General features: G+C 36.1%; 1 protein-coding gene across 50 annotated transcripts in view; it reads right to left on the bottom strand.

Moving 5' to 3' along the window:
• Window positions 1–19,813, bottom strand: part of SNAP91 (synaptosome associated protein 91) — a 167,276-nt gene that overhangs the window by 82,511 nt on the left and 64,952 nt on the right. For all 50 annotated transcript variants that reach the window (XR_004228955.1, XR_004228956.1, XM_023205199.1 and 47 more), the window contains one exon: window positions 4,464–4,570. Coding sequence is in view for 48 of the 50 variants with exons in the window: in XM_023205199.1 (XP_023060967.1) it covers window positions 4,464–4,570 (107 nt within the window). In the remaining 2 variants the exon portion in view is untranslated. The remainder of the gene's footprint in view (window positions 1–4,463; window positions 4,571–19,813) is intronic.

Below are 19,813 nucleotides of genomic sequence, written 5' to 3'. Positions count from 1 at the left end.
GAGGGAGCTGGCTTTTCTTTTTCTTTGTCAATTTGCTTTTGTTTGGATAGGGCTTTTTGTTTTTACATTCTTTTTTTCCCTTAAGGGTTGACTAGTGAATGTTGTACATAGTTGATTGGTTTTGTTTCTCAGTGCTTTCAGAGGGTCAAGGCTCTGTTCTAGGTTCTGAGGTTATGGATGGGTTCCTGTGGTGTGTTTCAGAGGTATTGCATAGTGAAACAATGTATTTTTTTTTTTAGTAGAGACGGGGTTTCACCGTGTTAGCCAGGATGGTCTCGATCTCCTGTCCTCGTGATCCACCCGTCTCGGCCTCCCAAAGTGCTGGGATTACAGGCTTGAGCCACCACGCCCGGCCTAAAACAATGTATTTTTGTTTGGTGGCGCAATTTAGGTTGCAGTCTCATAGATGGCGCTTCATAGTGACATCAGGGTCAGCAGATATACTCTTACTCAGCCAGGCACCTCTTATTTTTCAGTGTGTATGTGGCAGTGCTCTGGGGAGGGGAGGCAGGGGCCAAGAGATAACTCCCTGTCCAAGTTTGTTTCCAGGCCTTGGGCCTTGGTGCTGTCCCCTTCAACTACTGGTGCTGTACCCATGTTTTCTTTGCCCAAAAGGGGGCTTTGGCGGGCTGTGCAACCCTCTCCCTTTATGGGTGGTCCCAGCTGAGAGGTCACCAGGAGATCTCTAACTCTTGGGGGGGCTCACTGCGCTTGTTAGAGTCAGAGCAGGTTGTGGGATATGACTACTAGTGGTCTGGTGTTGCAGTGGGTTGGGATGAAGGACCCCTGGGCAGGGCAATGGTATCATGCCTATGCAAGTGGAAAAGTGCCTGTGGCCCAGGGTTTCCAGCCTGGCAGAGAGCTGTGGGACCCACTCAGCTTGTGCTCCTCTGACCCAACAGGTCTTCCTCCAGTGTCTGCCCCAGGAGCATCTTGACTGACTAGACTTGTCCCAAGTCTTCTGCTCCCAGATCACTGAGCTGTTCAGATGATGTGGGCTGCAGGGCTCCCTGGGAAAGAAGCTGTGGCTATCAGGCCGCACCCTTCCCAGATGGGTCTTGTGAAGGGAGGGACACCCAGCTCCTACATTTGCACAAGAACGTGCACCAGCATAAGAATCTAAGTCACAATCTTCTTTTTGTTCTGACGCTGGGGGCTCTTCCTCCACTTGAGCTCAGGCCATAGATCTCAGCAAGATACTCGTGGGCCGTGTGCTTGAGTCCCAGGGAGTTGAAACCAGGCCTGCAGATTTGTCTTCTGGCCCCTCGGGGTCAAGCAGTGGCTGCGTGGGGGGGGGGGGCCAGACTGCTTCCAGGCCACCAGTGAAACACTCAGGTAGGGAAGCAGGGGCTGCACTGTGGATATCCTCCTCTGGGGGTGGCCAGGCAGGCAATCTTGGGAGGGGCCAGTAGGTGAGGGGGCAGTCATCCTGGTCCTGCACCAATGGCAGCTCCTGGCCAGTAGAGAGCAGGAACTGCAGAGCAAGATGGAGAGCCTTGGGGAATGGGTACCTATGGATGTGTTTTACTGCAGCTGGCATGTGGTGGCTCCCAGCAGACTTCCCAGCTTCCTCCCTCTTCAACTGTGGTATTTGTGTTGCCCCTCTATTGATTTTCAGTATTTTCTCTCAAAAGATCTGTTGATCATCAGTGTGATGATTCACTCAATATTTTGGTTCCTACTGGTGGGAGAGGCATTTGCCAGCTTTGTCTAGTTGGCTGTCTTCCTTCCCTCTCTGGAATTCACCTTCTAATGACTGAACTCTGACTTTAGGAACAGTTTAGCCACTGATACCTCCCTAAACTCACTTATATTATTACAAATTAGGGAAATTGTAAATTAAAGCAACTGCATTCTGTTTATCTGTATGTTTTAACACCACTTTAGATGATCCATTTAAAAATATTAATATGAACAAAAGAGGCATTTTTATGAGATTGACTCGCTGCCTACTGTGCTAAGAAAGCACCAAAAGAGGCATTTCTTAAAATAAAACATTATCGATCCCTAATACTGAAATCACTTCAGGAAAAGGTGACGTATTTCCATTAAATGGATAATTGTGGTCAAAGAGATAACTTAAGAATTCTTCCTCAACACTGCTATTTTTATTGCTCTGAACTTCTGAACCACATTATCATTAGAGGATTAAAGTGTGTTACAGAAATCTCATCACTTTCTGTCTGCAAATATTCTGGGAGATGTAACTCCTATGATTCCGATATCTACCTTAGAATAGAAAACTAAGAATAACTTGGTTCTATAAAAGAGAAGAGTATTTAGCAGAAATATGTCTTACCTGTAAAAATTATTTTACAAAGTTTTACTTGTCTGCCATAGGAGACTTCAGAATAAGAATATAAGACATAGTAAGTTTTCTGTACTTCAAGCAATTTAAAAAATTTGAATATTTCCATAGAACTTGTTCAACTACTTTACCTTTTCTTCCATACAGTGAAGAACCTACTGTTACTATTTCCCAAATAACCAATATATAAAGTTGTATTTTGAAAATCACATTCTAGAAATTTTCTTGAGACTCTTCAGGTAAGTGTTACTAACTATGGGATAGTTATTGAGTATGAATCCATACATAGACCACATGAGTACTATACAGTAAAGAGAGATTTGTACATTTGTTGAAAAATTTCTATATTAACCAATCATAAACAAACCACTCAACACTGGCATTCAAACATTGTGTGTTCAAATTATGAACAACATGATTTAAATGTGAAAGAAAACACAAATGGTTATGGTTGTCCCATTGTGATTTAATGTTTACTCTATTAAAAATAATTTTGTAAATTAGTATTCATTCTATGAAAAAGTCTTAATCATAATGTCCAAATAAAAATAATTTTTAAATTTATTATCCAGTTATTTAAATACAGGCTCTTAAAATTACATCTGATCTCTCTATATCTCTTTCTCAATGGCCTCAGTTGGGCTTGTGCTAACATGAGGTATCAACAGACAAAAAGTAAAATTTTACGTGTTAAGACAGAAGGAATTGACACGTAAGCAGAACTTTTCTCATGGGAATCTTGAGCTCAGCCTTGTAATACTGGTTAGAGAAATGCATACCCTAGACTGCCGCATGCCAGCTCCTTACTTATACACAATAACAAATGGGAAACTGGGAAGAATGTACACCAAGATTTAATGAAACAATAAAATAATCTGTTCTTGGTACTTAGGCATAATTTATCTTTTCACAGAAAGAAATTAGGCAAATTTTACTAGATTAAGCTGATAATTACAGTTAAACCATGGCAAAATCATACTAAATACAAAAAATAAAACCTGTATAGCAGCAAAAGAAAAAAATTTCAAGCCATTCTATCATTTTTTAAAGACTACCAACGTTGATAAACCCATGAGGAAAGAAACATGCATGTGCTTTAATGCATATACAATTTACATAAGCTAATCTTTACCTTTTGTTTCCCTTATATTTAAAGAAGATTTTTATTCTAATTACATGTTGTATGGGTGAAAGTTCAAGAATCAGCATTTTGTGATATTATTTTGGTTCCAGAATTTGCATGTGATAATTATTACTTCTATAAATAAAAGATTTTAAACACAATGCATGGACTAAAGTACTTCTTAAATTGTGTGTATAAAATGCTTGTTCTTGCAGTATATTCTTAAAATGACAAAAACAGCAAAAACATGGCATGAATGTCCCACATCCACAGCATTGTATGGTTTGCTGCTGAGCTGTAGAACCTCTTTCATACAACATTCCAATCAGTTCCTAGTAATCAGTTAATTGACATGTAAGATAAAAATACACTTGTCATTCTTCCAAAGGACTATAATAACAATGTTATAATTTCCAATATCAGCATGAATCATTAATTGGATTTTATAAGAGAAAATACCAATTCACAGATAATTTCAGGAACAGCAACTGTATAGTTACACAGGTATTCTAATCAAGTATAAAGATACATCCTTAAAAAACAATTTATACATTTTATAAAACAAATTATGCTTTCTGTTTTATTTTTCATTGTGTATAAATCACTGCCAAAGTAAGGAAGGTCAGAATTCATGATTTATCATTTACATGCTAAGAATAATAAACAGGCTTTTCTAAAGGCAAACCTAAGGTTCAATGAAAATAAAGGCTTTTCTAACAATTAAAGATAGCTATTAGGTAGAATGGAGGAATGGACCACCTTGCAAAGCAGCAAATGAGCTTACTATCCATGAAACTTTTATTTGAATGCAGAATGATCATCTGATTAGGATGCAGGAGTACAGAGTATAGCTCTGAGTGAGAAATTGGATGAGATGACTTCCCAACTCACTTCCAACCTTAATATACTGTGACTCCGAGGCACTTCCAACTCTAACATACTGTGACTCTCTTACACCTTCTGTTATATACTCCAGATATATGAGCAAATATTTAAAAAATTATATTCTCAACAAAACTTAATATTACTTACCTCTGCAACCTTGAGAAATTCAGACACTCGTGTCATTCTAGTTAGAAATCGTTTGTAAATTTCTAGAGCGTCTTTACATTGTCCTTTCTTCATTTCAAAAAACTTTTCTAGAAAAGATAAAGAGAGAAGCAATTTGAAAAGAGTATTCTATTCTATTTTTTTCTAAGCTCATGTTAAGATTACTACTTAAAACTTAATGTTTGAATCAAAACACTTGGTAGTAAAACCTATATGAGGCATTAAGGCACCTAAACAAAGGGAACCTGAATAGATTAAGAAAAGTGTTATGTTCCAAGATAATCATCTGTCTCAAATAAAACAATTTAAATAATGAAAACAGAACTAAAGTAGAAGAATATATAAATTGCCACGACTGGCTAAATTCACGTTCCATATATCCCAATATCCTGTCTTGGAAAATAGCAGCAAATTCTTACGATGATAATCTCAAAATTTATGACTGCATTCTACAGAATCCTTATTTTCTTATTAGCTCACTATAAACTAATAATCTATAAATTATAAGGCAATAATCAATAAACCTTCCTGAATTAAATAATTCTTTATGTTTTCTACACTAAGTTGATACTTGCTTTTATTGGTCATAAATTATTTCTTTCAAACATTATGATGTGGCTCTTTTAGACAGTAGAGTTTTGTGAAAAAATTTGTTTTACTATATCCTTAATGACTTTCTAGTCTATTTATGTTCTCTTTCTCAACTTTTAGCTTTCTAAACAGAAAAACGGAAGCTTATTTTGCTCTTCTCTTTCACACATTCAATACTAGAATTCAGTCATTAGGGAACTACAGCTCCATTACACTTGCAATATGAGAGTATAATTTTTCCATACATGCTTTGAAGAAAACCAGCACTTCATCAGTGTTTAAATCAGTTATTCATTGATCATTCAGTCAATAATTATTGACACTGCAGATGGAGACACAGCAGGCCATGTCCATCTACAGTAGTTCCCAGGCAACTCTGGATTATACCTGATGGCCTAGCATCTTCTTTTTAAGTTCATTATTTTATATTTACACATGGTTTAACATATGCTATTTTAATATTCTCTCATACTTGACAGTTATTTCATTCAGCATGTAATTTTACTTTCTTAAGGAAAGTTTAATGATATATAATTACACAAAGATTGGCTTCTTTCACTTAGTAATATGCATTTAAGATTCCTTCATGCCTTTTCATGGATTGATAGCGCATTTTCTTTCAGCACTGAATAATATCTGCATATCTTTGTTGGTGAGGTATCACCAACAATACTCAGAAGTATTTTTAATTTTCTTAAGGAAAGTTTAATAATATATAATTACACAAAGAACTAATTATCAAGATCAGTTACTCATTACCTTCTGTTGACAGTCTTTGGGTAATTTTGCTTTTTACATGGACCTCCCCTGTAGGGTATTTAAGGGAAGCAAAAAGATCAAGAAAACAAACACACACTGTTTTCTACTTGCTAGGAGTTTAGAGAAAAGAGAGTCTTTTAAAAAATGACCAAATCTAAGGATACTTTCTTTATTCACTGTGTCCCATTTTCTAATGCAATGGATAAACTCATGGTGCTATAAGAGGAAAGTCTTTTCTTGTCAAGAAATTTGAAAATAAGGATTTACTCGGGCAAAACATACTTTTTGTTCTCTCTTTTTACAACAATCTTCATATAAATAATTTCTTTCAAATATCCAAATTACTTCTCTTTAGTATAACCTGAGTTTATATCTTTGCATCTGATCTTCAGCAATAATACAAAAAGAAAAATCAAGTGGAATATCTCAATTTCCTTTTAGAACCAGTGACAAAAATTTTAACCAATTTTTTTTCTGTCTCCTCTGGATACTTTTAAAATTGTTTATATCCTTCATGATAATTTAGGACTCAGCAATAAAAAGCACTCGATCATTGTGGATTTAGGTTATAATCTCATAATTGTTTCTATAATAGTAGCATTGACACAGAAAGGCAACATGTTCTATTTCACTGACACAGGCACAGCTATGAGGCTTCCCTGTCCAGACCAATGCAGGGCCTAGGGAACACTTTTACAGAGGGGATTGGTCATCCAAAAATGAGCCTCTACCTTTCCTTCGCAGTAAAGATAACATATGTTAATTTTCAACATTTGAAATGATCAAATTTCATGTTTGTAACATGAACCTTTGTAAAGCTGTGATAAATTACCCTTGTCATACTGTATTAACTTTTGAAGGATAATTGTGCTAGGAAAGAAACTAAATGAAAAAAATTATCATCTCTGAGAGACAAACTGAGAGTTTCTACATAAGCTATTACTGATGACCATTAGTCAGGGAGACAGCTTAGTTACAAGTCAGAGTTTCATTATAGCAATAAAGCATTTGTGAAAATTCATAGCACGAATATTGATTCCAACATTAGGTGTAAAGTATTGGTCATGAAGTCCTTGATTAAAATTAACCCACAACATATTCATAAGGTTAACTCCTAGCACTATCAGGTAAACAAGTGAAAAACACACCTGCCTCAAAATTTATCAAATTGGGTGAATATGCCAAAATGTGTGAATTCAAAATGCTAGTCTGAGCATCTGGGAGTGGTTCTAATACAATGATTTCCATACTAAAGTCCCCAAACCACCAGGAACAGCATGTCTTTGGCCCTTATTAGGAATGCAAATTCTCAGGCCCCACCTCAGACCTACTGAATTAGAAACTCTGGGTTACAGGGTCAGCAACCTGAGCTTTAACAAGTTCTCCAGATATTCTTGAGGAAAGTCCTTGAACACTGCTTAAAGTACTTTTTCCTTGTCTTTTGCATAATGGACGTTTACCATAGTGACTATGTATAGGGGAAAGGGATATATCCTGACTTTTTTTTTTTTTTTAGAAAAATACTTTTTTAAAGAGTAGTTTTAGGTTCACAACAAAATTAAATGAAAGTTACAGAGATTTCCCATATTCTAAACATGCATAGCCTCCCCCATTATCAACACCTCTGAAAAGAGTGCCATATTAGTTACAACTGATGAACCTACATTGAATGTCATTATCACCCCAAGTCCATAGCATTCCTTACTGTTCACTCTTGGTGTTGTACATTGTATGGGTTTGGACAAATGTATAATGACATGAATCTGCCATTTTAGTATCATACAGCGTATTTTCACTGTCCTAAAAATCTGGCCAGGCATGGTAGCTCATGCCTATAATCTCAGTACTGTGGGAGGCTGAGGCAGGAAGATTACTTGAACCCAGGAGTTTGAGACCAGCCTGGGCAACAAGGCGAGGCCCTATGTCTACAAAAAAAAAAAAATTCAAAAATTAGCCAGGAGAGGTGGTAAGTGCCTGTAATCCCAGCTACTCGGGAGGCTGAGGCAGCAGGATCACTTGAGCCCAGGCGGTCAAGGCTGCAGTGAGCTGTGTTCATGCCACTGCACTCCAGTCTGGGAGACAAAATGAGACCTCCAATAAACACAATGATCTTTTTTATTGACTTCATAGCTTTGCCTTTTGTAGAATGACAGAGAGCTGAAAACATGCCTTTTCAGACTGGCTTCTTTCACTTAGTAATATGCATTTAAGGTTCCTTCACGCCTTTTCATGGATTGATAGCACATTTCCTTTTAGCACTGAATAATATCTGCATATCTTTGTTGGTGAGGTATCAGAGTTTTCAGTCCTTTTTTAATTGGGTTGTTTGCTTTATTATTTTTTAATTCTAACAGTTATTTGTATATTTTGGACAACAGTCCTTTATTAGATGTGGTTTTCACAAATATTGTCTTCCAGTGTGTGGCACATCTTACCCTTTTCTTGACACTGTCTTTCATGGAGCAGAAATTTTTAATTTTAATAAAGTCCAGCTTATCAATTATTTCTTTCATGGATCATGCCTCTGGTGTTGTATCTAAAATGTCACCACCATATCCAAGGTCATTTAGGATTTTTCCTATGTTACCTTCTAGGATGTTTATAGGTTTGCATTTTACATTGAGGTCTATGATCCATTTTGAATTAATATTTGTAAAGGGTATAAGGTCTGTGTCCAGATTAATTTTTTTGGTGTATGAATGTCCAGTTGTTCCAGCACCATTTGTTCAAATGATTGTTTTTGCTTCTTTATTATAGATCAGGTTATATTAATGTGGGTTCATTTCTGGGCACTCTATTCTGTTCCACTGATCTATTTGTCTATTCTTTTGCCAATACCACAATATCTTGATTACTGTAGCATTATAGTAGGTTTTAAAGTGGAATAGGTCAGTCATTCAACTTTGTTCTTCTTCAACAAAATTGTGTTGGCTATTCTGGGTCTTTTGCCTTATTAGAATCAGTTTGTCAATATCCACAAAGTTACTTGCTGAAATACTGAAAACTATTGTAATAAATCTATAGATCATGTTGGAAAGAACTGACATATTCACAATATTGAACATTCTTATCCATGAACATGGAACATCTCTCCATTTATTAGTTGTTTGATTTCTTTCACAAGAGTTTTATAGTTTTCCTCATACAGATCTTACAGACATTTCATATAGATCTTACAGAAATACCTAAGTATTTCATTTTAGGGAGTGTTGATGTTAATGGCATTGTGTTTTTAATTTCAAATTCTGCTTGTTCATTGCTAGTATATCAGAAAGCAACTGACTTTTGTACATTAACCATTTTTCTAGCAACCTTGCTGTAATTGCTTATTAGTTCCAGGAGTTTTTTTGTTGATTCTTTCGGATTTTCTACAATACATGGTCATATAATCTGGGAACAAAGAAATCTTATTGCTCCATCCCAAATCTGTATACCTCTCATCTCCGTTTCTTGTCTTACTGCATTAGCTAGAACTTCCAGTATGATGGTGAAAAGCAGTGGTGAGAGGGGACACTTTGCCTTCCTCCTGATCTTACTGGGAAAGCTTCTAGCTTTTTCACCATTAAATATGATGTTAGCTATTAAGTTTTTGTCCTATTCTTTATCAAGTTGATGAAGTTCCCCCTCTATTCCTAGGTTGCTGATAATTTTTATCACGAATGGGTGTTGGATTTCATCAAATTCTTTTCTTGTATCTGCTGACATGATCATATGATTTTTCTCTTTTAGCTTTTTGATGTGGCAGATTACATTAATTGATTTTCAAATGTTGAACCAGCTTTGCATACCTCGGTAAATCCCCTTGGTCCTGGTTTATAATTCTTTTTATACATTGTTGGATTTAATTTGCTAATATTTTGTTGAGGATTTTTCAACTATATTCATGAGAGATACTGGTCTGTAATTTCCTTTTCTTTTTTAGTTTTAAATAAAATTTACTGAGCTATTATTTACATAGAATATATTACATTCATTTAAGGTGCAGATTTTATGTGTATTGGCACTTATATGCAACATCAATTACCGTCACAAGTAAGGTACATGTCAGTCCATTTTCTGCTGCTATCATGGAATACCACACACTAGATAATTTGTAAGGAAAGATTTATTTGGCTCACAGTTCTTGTGGCTGGAAGTCCAAGATCAAGGGGCTGTATCTGATAAGGGCCTTCTTGCTGCATCATAACACGACAGAAAGTATCACATGGTGAGAGAGTGCATGCCTGAGAAAAGTCACCTCTTAAAAGTTTCACCTCTTAATATCACCACAATGCCAATTAAATTCCAATATGAATTTTGGAGGGGGCATTCAAACCACAGCAGTACAGAACATTTTTATTACTCCCAAAAGATTTCTTGTGTCTCTTTGTAGTTCATTCCTTCCTCCACTCTGAACCATGGGTAACCACTGGTCTACTTTCTGTCACTGTAAGTTAGTTTCCATTTTCTAAAATTTTATGTAAATAGCCATACAGCATGCACTCTCTTTTCTTTGGTTTCTTTCAACCTAATGGTTTTGAAATTCATTTATGTTATTACAAAAATGTAATGGTTCATTCCTTTTTATTATTGAGTAGCACTGTATAATATATATACATCTTATTTTGTTTATGTACCTATTAATGAATATTTAGTTTATTTTTTTTCTATTATGAACATTTTTGAACATTCATGTGCTAGTCTTTATATGGACACTGGTTTTTATTTCTCTTGGGTAAGTATCAGGATATGATCTTAGTGGGTCGTAAGTTAGGTGTATGTTCAACTTTTTAAGTAAAACAGTAAATGTAAAATGGTAAAATCATTTGATGTTTTACCATTTTACATTCCTATCAGATGTGTATAGGAGTTCCAGTTACTGTACATCCTCACTAATACTTGATACCATCAGTAGTTTTAATTTTAGTGAGTCTAGTAGGTCCAAGAGGTATCTTACTGTGATTTAGCTCCTCAGTAACCAATGACATTGAGAATATTTTTATATCTTTATTAGCCATTTAATATCTTCTTTCATAAAGTGTCTGTTCAAATCTTTTGTACATTATAAAAATTGAGTTGTCTTCATTACTGAGTTCTTTATATGTTCTTGATAGGCATCCCTAAAACATAAATACATGTACTTTCTTCTCCTCTGTGACTTGTATTTTCATTCTTAATGATGTCTTTTGAATAGCATGAGTAATTTTGATGAAGTCCAACTTGTTAACTTTCTCTTTTAAAGTTCACATTTTCTGTATTTTAATTTTTTTTGCAGTTTTTATGTACTTTTAATGAGCTAGAAAATGCATACTATAAATAGAATATAAAATGATTTTATACAGATAAAGCATTAAAAAATCACAAATTCTATATTTGGTTATCCACAGTCTATAAAATAATACTCCCAAATTACATAGTTTTTTAAAATTATTATTATATTTTAAGTTCTAGGGTACATGTGCACAACGTGCAGGTTTGCTACATATGTATACATATGCCATGTTGGTGTGCTGCACCCATTAACTCGTCATTTACGTTAGGTATATCTCCTAATGCTATCCTTCCCCCCTTCCCCGCCTCCCCACAATAGGCCATGGTGTGTGATGTTCCCCTTCCTGTGTCCAAGTGATCTCATTTTTCAGTTCCCACCTAAGAGTGAGAACATGCAGTGTTTGGTTTTCTGTTCTTGCGACAGTTGGCTGAGAATGATGGTTTCCAGTTGCATCCATATCCCTAAAAAGGACACAAACTCATCCTTTTTTATGGCTGCATAGTATTCCATGGTGTATATGTGCCACATTTTCTTAATCCAGTCTGTCATTGATGGACATTTGGGTTGGTGCCAAGTCTTTGCTATCGTGAATAGGGCCGCAATAAACACGTGAGCATGCGTCTTTGTAGCAGCATGATTTATAATCCCTTGGGTATATACCCAGTAATGGGATGGCTGGGTCAAATGGTATTTCTAGTTCTAGATCCTTGAAGAATCGCCACACTGTTTTCCACAATGGTTGAACTAGTTTACAGTCCCACCAACAGTGTAAAAGTGTTCCTATTTCTCCACATCCTCTCCAGCACCTGTTGTTTCCTGATTTTTTAATGATTGAGATTCTAACTGGTGTGAGATCGTATGTCATTGTGGTTTTGATTTGCATTTCTCTGATGGCAAGTGATGATGAGCATTTTTTCATGTGTCTGTTGGCTGTATGAATGTCTTCTCTTGAGAAGTGTCTGCTCATATTCTTTGCTCACTTTTTGATGGGGTTGTTTGTTTTTTTCTTGTAAATTTGTTTGAGTTATTTGTAGGTTCTGGATATTAGCCCTTTGTCAGATGAATAGATTGCAAAAAAAAATTTCTCCCATTCTGTAGGTTGCCTGTTCATTCTGATGGTAGTTTCTTTTGCTGTGCAGAAGCTCTCTAGTTTAATTAGATCCCATTGGTCAATTTTGGCTTTTGTTGCCATTGCTTTTGGTGTTTTAGACATGAAGTCCTTGCCCATGCCTATGTCCTGAATGGTATTACCTAGGTTTTCTTCTAGGGTTTTTATGGTTTTAGGTCTAACATTTAAGTCTCTAATCCATCTTGAATTAATTTTTGTATAAGGAGTAAGGAAAGGATCCAGTTTCAGCTTTCTACTTATGGCTAGCCAATTTTCACAGCACCATTTATTCAATAGGGAATCCTTTCCCCATTTCTTGTTTCTCTCAGGTTTGTCAAAGATCAGATGGCTGTAGATGTGTGGTATTATTTCTGAGGACTCTGTTCTGTTCCATTGGTCTATATCTCTGTTTTGGTACCAGTACCATGCTGTTTTGGTTACTGTAGCCTTGTAGTATAGTTTGAAGTCAGGTAGCGTGACGCCTCCAACTTTGTTCTTTTGGCTTAGGATTATCTTGGCAATGCGGGCTCTTTTTCAGTTCCATATGAACTTTAAAGCAGTTTTTTCCAATTCTGTGAAGAAACTCATTGGTAGCTTGATGGGGATGGCATTGAATCTATAAATTACCTTGGGCAGTATGGCCATTTTCACAATATTGATTCTTCCTGTCCATGAGCATGGTATGTTCTTCCATTTGTTTGTTTGTGTCCTCTTTTATTTCACTGAGCAGTGGTTTGTAGTTCTCCTTGAAGAGGTCCTTTACATCCCTTGTGAGCTGGATTCCTAGGTATTTTATTCTCTTTGAAGCTATTGTGAATGGGAGTTCATTCATGATTTGGCTCTCTGTTTGTCTGTTACTGGTGTATAAGAATGCTTGTGATTTTTGCACATTGATTTTGTATCCTGAGACTTTGCTGAAGTTGCTTATCAGCTTAAGGAGATTTTGGGCTGAGACGATGGGGTTTTCTAAATATACAATCATGTCATCTGCAAACAGGGACAATTTGACTTCTTCTTTTCCTAACTGAATACCCTTGATTTCTTTCTCTTGCTTGATTGCCCTAGCCAGAACTTCCAACACTATGTTGAATAGGAGTGGTGAGAGAGGGCATCCCTGTCTTGTGCCAGTTTTCAAAGGGAATTTTTCCAGTTATTGCCCATTCAGTATGATATTGGCTGTGGGTTTGTCATAAATAGCTCTTATTATTTTGAGGTACGTTCCATCAATACCGAATTTGTTGAGCGTTTTTAGCATGAAGGGCTGTTGAATTTTGTCAAAGGCCTTTTCTGCATCTATTGAGATAATCATGTGGTTTTTGTCTTTGGTTCTGTTTATATGCTGGATTACATTTACTGATTTGTGTATGTTGAACCAGCCTTGCATCCCAGGGATGAAGCCCACTTGATCATGGTGGATTAGCTTTTTGATGTGCTGCTGGATTTGGTTTGCCAGTATTTTATTGAGGATTTTTGCATCGATGTTCATCAGGGATATTTGTCTAAAATTCTCTTTTTTTTTGTTGTGTCTCTGCCACGCTTTGGTATCAGGATGATGTTGGCCTCATAATTCTGTATTTAAATTAAGAAATCTTTGCCTAGTCCTTGTTTTCTTCTAGAAGCTTTATAGTTTTAACCTTTATATTTAGGCCAATAATTCTTTTGATTTTACCTCTAGGCCTGGCTGTGAGGCATATTATCTATTACTGAATAACAAATTACTCCAAAATTTAGCAGTTAAAGCAACAAATAAATTTCTGGTCTCACACAGCTTGTAAGTCATGAATTTGGAAGTGGCTTAGCTGGATGGGTCGGAGGTTATAGTCAAACTGTTGGCCGTGCCTGTAGCCCTCAGTGGTCTGGGGCCAAAGGTTCTGCTTGCAGGGTGGCTTACTTACATACCTGTTGACAGAAGTTCTCAGCTTCTTGCTGTATGGAACTCTCTACAAGGCTGTCTGGTGTCCTCACAACTTTACTCCTGGCTTTCTCTAGAGCAAATGATCTAAGCAAGAACTAGTGAGGAAGAAATCAAGGTGTTTCTTACAACTTAGTATCAAAATGTCACACCATTGCTTCAGCTTCATTCTATTCATTAGAAGTCTGTCTCTAAGTCCATCTCACATTGAAGGTGATAGGAGTTGATTTTTATCTTTTTTTTTTTTTTTTTTTTTTTTTTTTAGGTGGAGTCTCCCTTTATTGCCCAGGCTGGAGTGCAGTAGTATAATCTTGGCTCACTGCAACCTTCACCTCCCAGTTCAAGTGATTCTCCTGCCTTAGCCTCCCTAGTAGCTGGGACTACAGGCATGTGCCACCGTGCCTGGTTGTTGTTTTGTTTTCTTGTATTTTTAGTAGAGATGGGGTTTCACCATGTTGGCCAGGCTGGTCTCAAATTCCTGACCTCAAGTGATCTGCCCACCTCGGCCTCCCAAAGTGTTGGGATTACAGGCGTGAGCCATCACGCCCAGCCAATTCATACCTTTTTAGGGGATGAGTATCAAAGAATTTGTAGGCATATTGTGAACATCTAATTGAGATAAAGTTCAAAGTTCATTTCCTTCCCATGTGGATATCCAGTTGTTCTACTCTAATTTGTTGAAAAGATTTTTTTTACCCCATAGCTGGCATTATGAGTTCTACTTTCTTTTCCAGATGAATATTATTCATGGTTATATTTCAAAAGCAAACTGAATTTTTTAGAAGTCAAGCCTACAGCAAAAGATTATCAAAATACATAAATGAAAAATTCAAATGATGGTATTAATTCTAATAATGTACTTTCTGTAAGTCTGCATTTTCAATTTTCAATTGCAATAGTTAATACAATCTTTGGACATTAATGTCAGAAGACATCTAAGACATTAGCTAATTTACCTCAGTTGTTTTATAAATATTGAAGCAGAACTGTTAAGAAAGTAAATTAATGGTTCAGGATATAATACAAGATATAGGCAGATCTGAGAATATTAGCTATTTAATAGCCTGGCTTGGTAATCTAACAGTCAAATTAATTTTTTTTTTTTTTTTTGAGATGGAGTCTTGCTCTGTTGCTCAGTTTGGAGTGCAATGGCACAATCTCAGCTCACTGAAACCTCCACCTCCTGGTTCAAGCAATTCTCCTGCTTCAGTCTCCTGAGTAGCTGGGATTACAGGTGCCTGTCACCACATCCAGCTAATTTTTGTATTTTTAGTAGAGACGGGGTTTCACCATCTTGGCCAGGCTGGTCTCAAACTCCTGACTGCAAGTGATCTGCCCCTCCTTGGCATCCCAAAGTGCTGGGATTACAGGTGTGAGCCATTGCGCCCAGCCACTTTCCTTTTCTTGTAATGTCTTTGGTTTTGAAGTTAAGGTAATGCTGGCCTCATAAAAAGAATTAAGAAGAATCTTCTCTATTTCTATCTTCTGGAAGAGACTGTAAAGTGTTGGTATAATTTCTCACTTAAGTGCTTGGTAGAATTCACCAGTAAACCCATGTGGGCCTGATGTTTTTTGTTTTCAAAGGTTATTATTGACTAAGTATCTTTAATAGATAGAGGCCTATCCAGGTTGTCTATTTCTTCTTGTGTGAGTTTAGATAGATTATACCTTTCAAGGAGTTGGTCCATTTCATTTAGTTATCAAATTTGTGAGCACATAGTTGTTCATAATATTCTCTTATCTTTTTAATGTCCATAAGATCTATAGTGGTCTCCCCTCTTTAATTCCTATTATTAGTAATTTGTGTCCTTTTTTTTTCCCTTAGTCTGGCTAGAGACTTACTGATTTTATTGATCTTTTCAAAGAACCAACTTTTGGTTTCATCATTTTTTTCTATTGATTTCCTGTTTTCAATTTCATTGATTTACGTTCTAATTCTTATTATTTCTTTTCTTCCATTTACTTTGAATAATTTTCTCTTCTTTTTCTTGTTTCCCAAGGTGGAAGCTTAGGTGACTGATTTTAGATCTTTATTCTAGTATATGCATCCACTACTATAAATTTCCCTATAAGCACTGCTTTCAATTCATCCTACACATTTTGATAAGGTATATTTTCAGTGTCATTTAGTTCAAAATATTCTTAGATTTCTCTTGAGCTTTCTTCTTTGACTCATGTGTTATTTAGAAGTGTGTTTAATCTCCACCTATTTTGAGATTTTCCAGTTATTTTTGTTATTATTTTTAGTTTAATTCCACTGTGGTCTGAGAGCAGATGGTTGTATGATTTCTATTAGTTTAAATTTGTCAAGAATCATTTTATGGTTCAGATTGTGGTCTCTGCTGGTGAATGTTCCATGTAAGATTGAGAAGAATGTGCATTCTTCTGTTTTTAGATCAGTAGTCTATATGGATATATGTCCATTATATCCAGTTAATGGTATTGTTGAGTTCACCTTCATCCCTACTGATTTTCTGCCTGCTGAATCTGTCCATTACTGATAGAGGGATGTTGAAGATCCAACTCTACCAGTAGATTTATCTATTTCTCCTTGCAGTTCTAGCAGTTTTTGCCACACATACTTGTTGATTGTCTGCTGTTAGGTGCATACACATTAAGGACTGTTGCGTCTGTTTGAAAAATTGACCCCTTTATCATTATGTAATGTCCTTCTTTATCTTTGATAACTGTCCTTGCTTTGAAGTCTGCCATGTCTGGAAATTAATATAACTACTCTTGCTTTATTTTGATTAGTGTTAGCACGGTATATTTTTCTCTATCTCTCTACTCTTAATTTATGTGTGTCTTTATATTGAAAGTTGATTTCTTATAGACAACCTATAGTTGGGTCTTGTTTTTAGATCTACTCTGGTAATCTCTGTCTTAATTGATGCATTTAGACTACTGAAGTTAAAGTGATTTTTGGTATAGTTGGATTAGTATCTACCATATTTGTTACTATTTTCTATTTGCTGCCTTTGTTTTTTACTATTTTTGTCTTCCACTCTTTTTCTACCCTTTGTGGTTTTAAATGAGCATTTTATAAGATTCCGTTTTCTCTCCTTTCTTAGCATATCAATTACACTTCTTTTTTACTTTTTTAGTGGTCGCCATAGAGTTTGCTATGTACATTTACAACTAATCCAAGGCCACTTTCAAATGACACCATAGTGCTTCATTGATAGTGTATCTTATAATAACAAAACATCCAAATTCCTCCCTACTATCCCTTGTATTATTGCTGTCATTCATTTCACCTATATATAAGCATATATGTATATACTTTATATAAATACATAAACATATATTATTGCTATTATTATTTTGAACAAACTGTTGTCTGTCAGAACAACTAAGAATAAGGGAAATAAAAGTTTTTATTTAACCTTCACTCACTCTTCTTTTGATATTCTTCCTTTCTTTATGTAGACCCAAGCTTCTGACCCATACGATTTTCCTTCTCCCTACAGAACTTCTTTTAGCACTTTTTGCAAATGCAGATCTACTGACAATAAACTCTTTCCAGTTGTGTTTGACTGAGAAAGTCTTTATTTATCTTTCACTTTTAAAGGACTATTTCACATGGTAAAGAAGTTAAGTGGGTTGTCTCAACACTAAACATTTCACTCCATTCCCTTCTTGTTTGCATGGTTTGTGAGGTGAAGTCACACATAATTCTTATTTTTTTTCTCCTCCATAGACAAAGTGATTTTTCCCTCTGGCTTTTTCATGATTTATTTCTTCATCTTTGATTTTCAATAGTTTGAAAATTATATGCCTCAAGGTAGTTTTGGGGGCATTTATTCTACTTGGTGTTCTCTGAGCTTCCTGGATATGTGGTTTGATGTCTGACATAAATTTGGGAAAATTCTCTGTCATTATTATTTCAAATATTTCATTCCTTTCTCTCTTTTCATTCTGGTATTCCATTATACATATATGACACCTTTTGTTGTTGTCCCACAGTCTTATTCTGTTCTGACATTTTGTTTTGTTTTTAGTTGTTTGTGTTGTCCCACAGTCTTATTCTGTTCTGACGTTTTTGTTTTGTTTTTAGTCTTGTTCTCTTTGCTCTGTAGTTTTGGAGGTTTCTATTGATTTGTCTGCAAGCTTAAAGATTATTTCCGCAGCCATGTCCTGTTTGCTAATAATCCCACCGTGGTTTTGATCTCTAGTACTTCTTTATAGTTCTTTTTTAGGATTTCCATCTCTCTGCTTACATTGCCTATCTGTTTTTGCATGCTGCCTATTTTAGCCATTGGAGCCCTGAGCCTATTAATCATAATTGCTTTAAATCCCCAGTCTGATCATTCCTTCACTCCTGCCATGTCAGGTTCTGATGCTTGCTTTGTCTTTTTGAATGTTTTTTTGTCATTTACTATGACTTGTAATTTTTTCTCGATAGCTGTACATGATGTACCAAGTAAAAGGAACTGCTGTAAATGGGTCTTTATTAATGTGGTGTTACGGTGTGGGGAGGTCAAGTGTTCCACAGTCCTGTGTTTGGGTCTCACTTTTTAGTGAGTCTATGCCTCTGGATTGTGAACTTCACAAATGCTTCTTGGTTTTCCCTCTTGGACAAGATAGATGTAGTGGGCTAGAGTTGGGCACTTGTCCAGTTAGGCTCTGATTAAATCTCAGCACATCAGGTGAGGCTCTGGTTAAGTAGTTGCTCCTTCTTAAGAATAAGAGTGCTCTGGCGTATTTCAAATGGTTCCTTTTCTTCTCCCCATCCTGGAAGCACAAGCAGATTTTTCCCTAATATTTACTATAGGAGCCTAGTTCAGCTCCTGGAGGTAAAACAAAAGTGGTGCTCCCTATAATGGGGTTCCCTAGGAGTTTTTAACTCTCAGACTTGGTCACATTGAGCCTCCAACAATTCATCAATTACAGTTCAAATCTTCCTACTTCAACACTAGTTCCTATGGCAGTTTCCATTCATGAGTCTCTGTTCCAGTAATCCATGACTCCTTGTATTTGCCTGTCTCCCCAATCTTGGGGGCAGAGATTTTCCCTATGTCTTCACCTCTCTTGTGGATCCCAGAAGAGCTATTGATTTTTCAGTCTGTTCAGTTTTGTACTTATTTTTAGGACAAAGTTGTGACTTCTAAGCTCCTTCCATGTGGAACCAGAAACCAGAAGTCAGATTTATCTACCCAGACTTTTCAGGGACACTGACTCTAAGCTCATTCTACTCCTTGGGGACCCATAATGTCACTATATGTTCTAGCTGTCTGAGTGGAGGCTTTATGGGGATTAAGTTATAAAAGGAAATCAGATCCAGTGACTGCACAAAACTATCTGTGGTTATATCCTCAGTTTTCTGAATGCATAGTTTGAGTAGATATACTTTAAAACTAGCAGAATCTGCACTGTTTTTCTGATTTCTGCAAAGATACAGGGGTAGAAATTCCATCACATCCTCAGTATACTTGCATATTTGTTTTATGAAAAGATGTATGTATTTGAGAGGTTAAACGTAGATTATAAACTTAATCAGGTGATAACTGTTAATGTGCAGGTTTCCAGATACATCCTCATTTACCAGAAGAAAATCAACACAGCTCCTGGTACCTCATAGGTAGTTACAGAACTAGGTAATGCTTTTATCTCTACCTCAATAAGCAGAAACCACTGGAAGCAATTTTCTGTCATCTAGCAGAGATGCCATTAAAGCCTCACTGTCTTATTTCAGGGATATCAACCTCTTT

Source organism: Piliocolobus tephrosceles, chromosome 5 (genome assembly GCF_002776525.5).
Source record: "Piliocolobus tephrosceles isolate RC106 chromosome 5, ASM277652v3, whole genome shotgun sequence".
NCBI lineage: Eukaryota > Metazoa > Chordata > Mammalia > Primates > Cercopithecidae > Piliocolobus > Piliocolobus tephrosceles.
The sequence above is the reverse complement of the archived record's forward strand: the minus strand, read 5'-3'. Positions and strand labels throughout refer to the sequence as shown.